The following is an 11,264-nucleotide window of genomic DNA, read 5'->3' as shown; positions in this document are numbered from 1 at the left end:
TGTTTTTGGGGAGCTTATCTACTATCTTGCTGGGAACAACTATCCACTTTAATAAAGTGCCTAAAATATTGTAATAAACACACAGCTTATATCAATAGCATCATATTTCCCCACATAGTATTTGTGTGTGGTTTAATTAGATGGAAGGATTACAGGAAAAGTTTGTGTCATAATGATTCTTTAAAGCGAAACCATAGATCAAAGTTCATAGCTGCCAAATATACAACTTTCAAAACAAGCTCAAGTGCTGCTATTAATCATGGCTGCTGGGGGATTTGATGACAAAGATTAAACTGCTGTAAAGGATACTGCTGTGCATCAGATTCTTGCAACTGTCATCAAATAGTCTGCCAACTATTAACAGGTCAGAAGAGTTGTCCAGCATTTACCATGGGTGGCTCCGTCACTGCAGTTGGTGAGGCCGTCTGTGCCATGGTGACAACCAGTAACACCCTCCCAGACAGACATTTGTGGGTTGTTATTTTTCACAGTGTGGCTGAAGTCCTTAAGGTCTGCCTGTAGAGCAAACAAGAGAGGGAAACTGCTGGACCTCAGCCTCACAGCACTGTATCCTCATGGGAACATCGCTTGTGTGGAGTATTTTCTCCCTTATTTTCCACATGGAGTACCTTCCCCTTGCTTATTGCATGTTAAGAGTGCCCACCTGTGGAGCTGAGGTGTTGTAAGTTCACCTCCTAGTTTATTTCTCAGCAACCACTCTGTACAGATAAGCCCTCAGAGAGTGCCTCAAGGACCAGCTTTCATCCCATTTGCAAATTGCACCAACCCTCTCTCTTTCCACACAGGATCATGTAATATCCCTGTGGGAAGCTACAGCATTCGCTTACACAGAAACATAATATGAAGGAAGTATGTAAAGCATACTTCGCAGGGTGGGAGCCAACAGCCTGTGACCCATCAGCCAGTGCTCTGTGGTGGGTCACCGATGGCCATTAGATGGCATGTAGAGAGCTGTTAACCTACAGACCTGCAATATGCTGCTGTCGCTGCTCATATGTAAGAGTGGACTTGAGAAGATGCCTTTCCGAGGTTCAACTTCGCAGTGTCTGAAACTGGTATCGGAGTTTTGCACTGAGCTGTCAGTGTAACAGATGGGAATGACAGTCTGATGCAACAAGCAACTGGAGATTCAAATCCAAAACCACAGATTTGACTACAGTCTTCAAAGTTTAGGGGAGTTACAGATCTGAATCCAAACTTCACAGCTGTGGCCAGCTATAAAACAAACTTATCTATATAATGGGTTGAATCCAAACTATATTTGAATATCCTTCATCTCTGGGAATGTTTGGAGACACATCTGGCTGGTAATTTTTAAGCATCATCTCATCTTTGCTAAAAGTATCTTTCAAAAAAAATTAAAAAAAGAACAGAATGTTAAAGACTTAAAATGGCAGACATTCAATCTTAGATTATTTTAAGTAGTTCAGCCTCTAACTTACCAAACAAAGGCCTTCATTCTACCCAACACTTCATAAAGTTAAAGGTATCACAGATCACTCCTTAATGTAACAGTTCTGTCCTCTGCTGAATGCAAGGACGTGACACCAGACAGACCATTTTTAGACATTTGCGATGGCACATTTTGATGTCTAAAGGTTCCTTGCTCAGAGATCAGCCTTCGTTTGCCCTCTTTTGATTTAAATTTTGTTTTCCAAGGCTCCCCTCTTTCCACAAAAAAAATTCCTCTGGGGCTGAAAGATTCAACACTACAACTGCCGGATATTCGGTCCCCTTCCCCTCCCAAAATATTCAGGAAATTAACATATCCTTTTTGGTAATAGCAAAGTGAAATAAATGCCTGCTTAGATTAAGCGCTTTTATATTCATTGTAAGATGCTATTTAATTACCACCATGAGGATGACTGGATTGCATAGGCTTGGCACGTAACTCCTTCTCCCTGAGAGCTGGTCTCTTAACATAGCTATGGGGTCTGGTTAACACTTGTGAAGCTGCACTTCTGTGTAGGATTACCAGAACCACATAAATGGCATTTGCTCACACGTCTTTGTGTGGCACTGACAACGCCCTGCCTGAGCATGGGGCAGGTAATCTGTCGTGCACACTGTGTCAACAAGGCATTTATCATACACAAACAGCGATCTACTTGGTGATATATCAAAGGGTCTTTGCGGATGTCTCTGGAAACATCAGTGTCCATATTGCACTTCAAAGCATACAAAGACTATCCGGGAACATTTCCCTGAATTGGCACCCATTTTTCTGGTTTTCTGGTTTCTGCCATCTTACATTTAAATATGGCATCTGGTTTTCTTCTTACTGAGATCCATATACTGAGTATGGTAACCAGGAAAGGGTGGGGAGGTGTTTTCCTTTGGGTTAGTGAAAAATATTGCCTGAGGAATGGAAACACTGCTTTGATTGTGATACAGCTTCTATTTTTATTACTTTTCTCTGTAAAATACAATAAAAACATTGTGGGAAATATATAGTCAATTATCTGCAGTGGAAGGGAATACACCATCCATCGGCAAGGCTTCTGGGGGAGGGAGCACCGAGTTCCAGCCTTGTCTTATCTTTCAGTGTGAGACAGACTGTGGCTCAAAAACTGCAGAAGCACAAATTTAAAAAATAAAAAATAAAAACTGAGCACGTGAAATGCAAAAAGCCCGTTATCCACCTGAAAAACACCACAAAGGGCCAAAAGAGCATCCCTGAAAACAGTATGACTACAGCTGCTGCGTGGGTAAAGCACTCGGCAACAGAAAGAGGGATGGCTTAGGGTCTGGAAAGGTGGTATCCATAAAGCTCAAGTCAGTGACAACATTACCACTGGCCACAGTGGAGTCCAGATTTCCTCCAATACGCTCCAAATTTACTCTTGGGTCTATATTATAGCATCCAAATAAAACTCAGTGGTGTGCAAATGAATGCAAGGTCACAGCATGGTCAAAGTGGCTGCAGTGCTGACACAGGTTACGTCTGTGCTGGGGCTACACGTAACGCTCACTGCAATAGTCCAGCTTTCGGGTAGCACATGTATTTTCACATCATACTTTATCCTTCCTGACCAGCCTTTGATGTCAGTTCTTGCTTTAGGCTGCAGACTCCTGTGAGAGGTGCACTGAGATATATTTGGATAGAACTATACATTGTGGGTGCCATCACAGTACCTGTGACATTTCGAAAGCGTGTGGTGGGATTGCAGGGTCCGTTGTGCTATCTCCACTTCTCACGCCATTCCCTGCCACAGAATTGGAGCCCAAGCACTTGTCTTGGAACCCATGCGTTCCCTCCGATGTTTAGAAAGGCCACAAAGGAAAAAATTGGAAATGTATCCAGCTCCTGGAGGTGTAATATTCATTCTGATGGAGCAGATGATGAGAGATACTAACTATTTAAGGGTCATAAACCTCTGGACAGAAGGTGACAGGCAAATAAATTTCAGGAGAGCATTTTTATTTGCCCACAGTATTTGTATTTTCCTGATAGCAGTACTGATCTTCTGATTTACTGATGCTTCTTAAAAACGTTTACTTTACGGACTTCACATTCTAAAATTGAGGCAAACGACACGGCTGACATTTAGTAGGATTACTTACTTCACTGTGGGTAATGAGGCTTTGCTGTAGAAGCGTACTTTAGGGTAGTAACTAACAGTGGAGCAAGGACTGACCTCTTCCCCTGCAAACCTGTCCGCTGCTTCTGCAAGCAGAGAGCTGAAAGGAGGGGAGCAGCTGGAACAGTGACAATATTTCAGGAAGGGACAAGGTTTCAGCCAGGCTGCAGCAGGTTGATTGGCAAGGGATGACCTAGAAAATTCCTGTACAAAGCTCTAGTTTTAGCCTTTGCAGATGATGAGGATTCAGATCTGATGTAAACAACAGATAAAACTATCGCTAATTCAGGTCCATATCTTTCTACAAGTATGTCCAGAAGATTCAGATTCTCATTTGATGGAACCGCTCTGTCTGGACTCTGGGCACCAAACTATCTGAGATAGTTTTGTGGCCTATTCAACACTGCATTGAAAGAATACATGGTGACCGTGTAGGACTTCTGTTTTTTTGGGTAGCAAGCAGCTTTTCAGAGCATGGACATAATGGCACTGGCAAAAAGCATTTAAAGCAAGTTGAATTCTCTAGAAATGTTATTTCCTAATGAAGTAAGTCGTCACCTCTTAAAAGTGGGTGTCGCCTTGGTGCGTTGGTGTTTTGAATTAACTGGGTAACTGAGAAATATGGTGGAACACAAGGCAGAAAGTGAATTTTCCTGTAGTTCTGCATATATTAAATTGACATATCAGCAACTTTCTGTTAAATAAAAGGTGAAACATTGAACCTGAGGACCACATTAATGAAGAGCTCAACTGACAAGTCAATATATTTTGTCAGCTGAAGTGCAGTCAGCCCACAAAAAAGTAACCATTACCTCATTTTGATAAATTGCAGTTACTGATATTAAAACTTGGGCTTTGAAGTAAACTGCAACACCATTGTCATGAGTTTGACAATATTCAGAAGAGTGCAACAAGGTAATAGGTTGATATATGAAATTGGTACGTAAGCCTTTAAAGGTAGCTACTCTTCAGCCTTTTTAAACACACTTCTATACAGACCAATTAGATACATTATCTTTACAGCAAAAATACACCCACAGAACCTGTGAGCTACTTCTGACGATGATTTAAGCTCCTTCTGTTGAACTGCTCATGGTATAGACTTGCTAGCATTAATGCCAACACTGTCCATGATTTTAAAGTTTCTCCTGTTGTCCTCTGTTGAAGCAGAAATGAGCCCTCTCAGAGTCTGATTGTGCTATTCCAAAAAAGGCTCTTCTCTTATTAAAAACAGCAGCTTTCTTTCTCTCTCGAGGCCTGATATTTATGATCAAGCATTTCATGCCTACTTCTCTTGCCCTAATTCTGGTCATTTGCAACAATGCTGGTGTTAAGTGACTATGAAACCCTAGTCTCTAAAGTAATCAGATTTTCAGGCTCTGTGCCCTACATCACATGGAATCATTTATTGCAATACAATAGGAAATAAGGCCACTATGCATAACAGCGTTTCTGGAGGGAGAAATGTTGGTCATTGCTGAGTAACAGTATACCCAGCTGATTATACGTTGTAAATTCTGCCTTAGGAATCGATGGATTTTTGCATTTAGAACAAACAGAACAGAGAGGGAATGACCAAAGTAAGAGCACAGAGAGAAAGTATGCAGGGTACCCAGCTCCCGCTCAAGCACCTGGTCACAGGGAGATAGTAACTTCCCAGATCTGGCTGATATGGGGAAGCTGAACTGGTCACGGCAGCTGAGATGAGCTGGGCTATGAGGAACCAGCAAGGATTCATCACTGACTAATGAGCCCAGCAAGCTGCTCAGTCCCTTCTTCCCATGTAAAAACCTCACAGCTCTGCTATCAGCCTCAGCATCTCCTTGTACCCAACATCTGTCATGACCTCTGCGTACAAGTAACAGAGACATTCAACAGCAGACGATTAAACTGAACCATGTAAGAATTGTGGACTAGTTGGACCATTGCAGTGTGTCGTATTAAGTCTTCGAATTTCAGAGCTTACCTTAGAGTCACTTCCTTTGGTCTTGCTGAAGTTGGAGAGAAAAATAAAAAGGCCCAAGCCCCTCAATTTTCCAAATGTAGTAAAAAGTGTTTGAATACACACTTTAATATATTTTCTGTGGCATTTTTGTAAAATACAGATATATAATTATAGATATAATGCATATATAGCATTTACTATATTGATAAAAAGCTAGTCTTTTCACAATGACACACCGGTAAGTATTTACAATATGATTCAAATTTTAAGGAACAAATGTTTCAAACAATATTGTGTGGTTATATGATAAGAATAATTTGAGGAAAAATAAGAGACCAGTTCTAAGAAATTCCCAGACAATAAAGTACATACTCTTGCCAGGAGCACCTCCATGATCATCTGTGCACAACCTTTTTTTTTCCTCTTGTAGGAACATGCATGATTTAGCTCTTCCACATTTCTACCTAGTCACAGCCCTTAAGATGACATGGATAATTATCCTTAACCTGTTTCAGATACAGAGTAATTGTGTCATTCTTCCCATTTAAAGATTTGTCCAACTGCAACATTTCAAAGTTTTGGCTAAGAGCAGGAATTACTATACACAAGTTTCTTGTCAATTTAAACCAACAGAGCTATGACAATTTACATAATTGAAAATTTGCCCATCTTCTACCCATCTTAGAACCATTTCACAAATTCTTAGTGTGAGGTTTTTGAACAGTGTTTTTAGCATTGCAGGTCTTTGCTACAAGGACACTGCAACACCAAAACTACTGACAGACCTGAAGTACACGAATGCTCTTTGTTATCCTCATATATGAACACTACCTAGCCGTTCATCTGTAATGTACTGTCCACAGTGCAGTAGATGTAAAGATGATCGTCTTCACCTTTAATGTACTGGCAGCATTTACTGTAAGGCAGAGAAGTGCTATTATTGCACTTTACAGAAGAAAAAAAAATAGATAGAGAAAGGCTGAGTGAATTGCCCAAGGTCACTTAAAAGTTTGTGGCAGCAAAGAAGCAAACCCACATCTCCTCAACTGCAGGCTCATCGTCTTGTCTTTGCAGCTTTGAATGAGAACTTTCTACGTGTGTTCTTCAACATAAACAAATATGTAACTAATAGAAACAAAGCCTTCTCCAGGCATGGGCTTAAAGACTGCTGTAGATTCTCTTCTATTCCCAAATAATAAGAAGAGATAGTGAGAGGGCTGTTTCTTCATGCATTATCTCCAACCCTCTGAAGAAATACTAGCTGCAAGGAATTTGTCTTGAAATGGGAGCAGTTAAGCCCACTGTTTGCCAGAAAAGACATAGGAACTCTTGAGAAACACAACAATCCACCTTCACCGAAAAATCTAACAGAGAAAAATCTGAAAGGCCTTATTCTCCTTCAATGCTGACCAGGGAAGCAGCTTCAACTACATTTGTACCCACTTCAAAATGCCTTCACATCATCTGCACAACATAAAGGAGGAACTGTTGAAGATGACCCATTCTCTCAAGCATTAAAATCTGTTCTACAACCTCCATGGTTCAGCTCTGACAGGCGGGCAGCTGACAGGCAGCTTTCGCAGCAGGACCGATGCACACCTGGGCTGTGCAGGTGCAGACGAGGGCAGAAATTTCACCACGACAAACTGTCTCTGCATGTCCTTGTCACTCAAGAGAAGCCTGGTCAGGAGCAGGCTGTGATCTGTGTTCTTACAATCACCAGCTAAAACCAGAGCTGGGGAGGAAGGGAAACTCTCCAATTCCAGGGCAAAAACTGACTGAGACAGAGCAGCAATAACCTCATGAGAGAAAGGAGTAAGAGGAAGACAGATGGCTCCCTGGAGGGGGGAACATAGGCTGTAGGTGTCATGCTGGAGCATTCAAAGTAAACTATTAAAGGAATTTTGCCTATTGTAATCCTGGTCCCATTTTGGTCGTGTTACAGGGAGGCAGCTATGACAAAGTTCTGCTTCCAGCACTTGTGGGCAAACCGAGTAATCTGCCTAATTGCTACAGGCGATGTATTTATGAGATACTGAGGATGAAGGACTTTTTGCCCTTATTAAAAAAAACAAAACCCAACAACAAAAACCAAACCCAAAAAACAACACATACACAAAAGGGTAAAACCAATAGTGAAATTTCTTATCCTGCTCACTTTTTTTTTTCCTAAATCAAACCTGCGTTTTCCTTTAAAAAAGTAAAAATACAAAAACAAAGATACATTCGAATATCCTACTGTTCAGTAAATGTCTTATAGGCAATATTTATGGAGGAAAAAAATGCATCAAGCCCTTCCTTTGACAGAAATGAAGCACCCCAAAGTTCATTCTGTACCAAGGAATGCCCCTCCTTCTGCTGTTGGTTTAAATTACTCCTATCACCACAATTTGAATATGCGTTATTTGTCTTCAAATACCTAAACATAAATCTAGACTAATGCTGAAAAAAAATAAATCCTAGTAAGAATGCTGTGCCATTGATAAGCTAAAAACAGCATATCATGAGAAGGCAAACTAATCTCTCCGTTTACTTTGTAAATAATCCATTAGCTGAACTTCTATTTTAGGCTGGATGCTTGATGCTTAACACTTAAAAGTCCAAATACCCTTCATATCCCTTATAACAGAGAAGAAATTTGTAAAATGCCTTTGGTGCGTCAGCTTATCTTTGTACAAACGTTTTAAAGAAACTCACTAATACTGTAGGAAATGTAAGTGGGCTTGTTTGTGTTGTTTAATACTCCAAGTGTCATTTCATTCTTTAAAGGGGTTAGAGGAGAGGAGGGGGAAAGGGGAGGAAGTCTTACTTAATTTGTTGCATATGTCCCAATGTGTTGTACAACTAAGTGTATTATACCAGAAAACTAAAGCAGTCTGCGCCGCAACAAACTCCGTGTAACTCAAAATAGGAGAATAATCTGGCCACGAGCAAGTCAAAAATTCAGTGAAACTTCCTCTCATATTATATATACACACACTTTACAAGCTACATCGAGTGTCCTTTCATATTCCAAAAGAAATACATTGTAGACACCAAACATACTGTACTTTTACTTAAAGGCTTCATCAAACCATATGTGCAGACACTTGAGAAGACGAGAGTGTTAAGCTTCCTAGGGTCCTAGAGTCAAAGAAATTCTGCTGCCCCCCGCTGCTAAGTAAGTGCACTCCTTCCACGGGGGGCAACATCTGCCGATCCGTCATGGTTCCACTTGGCGAGGACCCCAAGAAACTTCCTTGGGAAGAAACGATTTTCTCAGGACTGGCAGCCAGTTTAGGGGATGTGGAAAAGTTATATCCATAGAGCGCACAGGGACTGTGCAGTCTAAACGTGTTGTAAGAGCCTTGGTGGGTTTGATTAGTGGTAAAGGCATTGCTGGATGGGGATGGCATGATGTACTGGAGCTGTGGAGACATCCCTGAAATCTGCATAGATAAGCCAGTCTGTGGGCAGCTGAAGGCATCCCCATCATTGCCACTCATAGACATATTCACAGTTGTGCTACTCGACACACCGACATAGGAGGGAGTCCTCGGGGGTGCAAACGTCTCACTGGTTTGGTTTGTGAGCCTGTTGTAGGTTTCAGCCAAAGAAGTGCTGTATCTGTTCAGGGTCAAGCCTGAGCGGGCACAAGCTGTGTAGTCAGCTGGAGCAAGGCTACAGAGCTGGCTAGTGTTGGGACTGAGGTGGAAGGCTGGAGATGAGCAAGGGGAACCCGGTAAAAGGTGAGGGTGGGTAGATGGCACTCCACTGCCAGATCCCTGGAGTAAAGTAGAGGAACCTGCATTTCCTGCAAGAGAATGTTACAGTGTAAGAAGCATGTTGGGAAAGGTTCACCTCCTAGGTGACAGATCAAGACCTTTGTCTTTTATAATAACCCTTGACACGAAACATGATGCAAATTCAAAAAATGACATGTACATACATGTGCAGGGGAGTGTGTGCGTGTGTGGCACGTGTATTTTTTAAAGAAACACCCTGTCCAAGAAAGAAAACGTAAGTTATGCTTTTGCACCCATCACTCAATACTTAGAGCTACTGCCCAAAAGGTTAACTACTCTATTTGACACGGAAAGCAAGCAAGGCAGCTAAGATGTAGACAGGCGAGTACCACATCATAGGAAGCCTCCTTCAAAGTTATTAATTTTTGTATTGTCAATGCTGTGACTACACCAGAGTGCATTTCAAACGCTCTGTGCCTGATTCACTGTCAGAGCACCAGCTAAAGAACCAGCTCCTTAGCTCAAATGATAGGGGGTCCCACAGTTCAACAGCTTCAGGAAAGTTCATAACTTCAGAACCAAAAACTTCCAACTACAAAAAACTTGAGAACAAAATTTCAGAACAACTTCAGGAAAAGTGTAGGCTGAGTACTGTGCATCATAGAATCATAGGGTTGGAAGGGACCTCTGGAGATCAGCTAGTCCAACCCCCCTGCCAGAGCAGGGTCACCCAGAGCAGGTTGCACAGGAACGCGTCCAGGTGGGTTTTGAATGTCTCCAGAGACGGAGACTCCACCACCTCTCTGGGCAGCCTGTTCCAGTGCTCTGCCACCCTCAAAGTAAAGAAGTTCCTCCTCATATTTAGGTGGAACTTCCTATGCTCAAAAAAGCATGTCTGCTTCATTTCTTGAATGGGTAGGTGGAGGTTTAGGTTTGCAGCAAACTGTTCACAAACTGTTCATTTACTGATATCAGAACTTTTTACATGGCAAATACCAGTGCTGAACGCTCCTGGGAACATGCTGCTTGCTACAGGTGAAGCCTTTTCTCAGGACTGTAAGAAACACTTCCTTTTCTTAGAGATTATATCTCCCTGAAAAAAATGAGCATAGAAAAAATTTGGGCCTTTCCAAGTCTCCCAGGCAGAAGGCACTTAATGCAGAAGACTCTTCTGTTTGTGAATCACATTAACTATCAAACAGCTTGATGCTGCAAAGAGATAGACACTGTCAATAAGTTAACAGGTTTTCACGATAGGTGAGCTAGTAAAAAGAAAAATACATTATCAGTGAATTCTGCCTGCTTCTTCTTGCTCTGTTGACAGGCCACAACAGGCACAAAGCACCATGAGATACTGCCACATTCCAGAAATCCTGATGTAAGGCATACATATTTTGCTTCCAATCTACATCAACACCTCCGCTATCTGAAGATGGGCACTTCCAGCATTATCAATCAGGAATAATTTCTAATGGGGTCTTTCAGCAAGTCTCTAAACTACCCCACTGTCCAAGGTATAGATGACAGAAGGATGAAGGAATGTAAGGATGCCAGATCCCATCCTCTGAGCATCAACGAGCTCCTTAACCTCAGGCAATAGGAGAAAAGGAAGTGGGAAGTTCATGGCAGCACTTTCCCTTCTCTCAAACAGTGCGACATATACAGTCAGTCTTACGCAGTCTGACAAATTGTTCCAGGTCTGATCCTGGCTTCTCATTACCAGCCTTTTCTATAAGGACCATCTCCCACTCCCATCCTCCAACCAAAACTTTGCAAGCCCTCATCCAACATATGTGTGACTCAGCACAAAAACTCCTTTTTAGTTGCCCACATCAGGCATCGATGCTCTAGATTTCTCAGAGGACTGGGCTAAGGAGAAGTTGATAAAAGTTATTTCTGTGTATTTCCATATTTTCTGGGTTTTTGGTCTGAAGATGCTTAATAAGTCTGGAATATATTAACAAGAAAGCAGGAAATGTGAAGAATCAGGAG

At 41.8% G+C, this 11,264-nt stretch overlaps 1 protein-coding gene across 2 annotated transcripts in view; it reads right to left on the bottom strand.

Annotated features, from left to right (window-relative positions):
* Window positions 1-397: 397 nt before the first annotated feature.
* The window catches only part of TBX18 (T-box transcription factor 18), a 28,937-nt gene continuing 18,070 nt past the window's right edge, over window positions 398-11,264 (bottom strand). The window contains exon 8 of one of the 2 annotated variants that reach the window (XM_074581243.1): window positions 398-516. In XM_074581243.1, the coding sequence (XP_074437344.1) occupies window positions 506-516 (11 nt within the window). In that variant the 3' untranslated portion in view covers window positions 398-505. Of the gene's footprint in view, window positions 517-5,644; window positions 9,341-11,264 lie in introns of those variants that run through there. The other variant, XM_074581242.1, reaches the window with a different exon arrangement.

Source organism: Larus michahellis, chromosome 3, assembly GCF_964199755.1.
Source record: "Larus michahellis chromosome 3, bLarMic1.1, whole genome shotgun sequence".
Lineage (NCBI taxonomy): Eukaryota > Metazoa > Chordata > Aves > Charadriiformes > Laridae > Larus > Larus michahellis.
The sequence above is the reverse complement of the archived record's forward strand: the minus strand, read 5'-3'. Positions and strand labels throughout refer to the sequence as shown.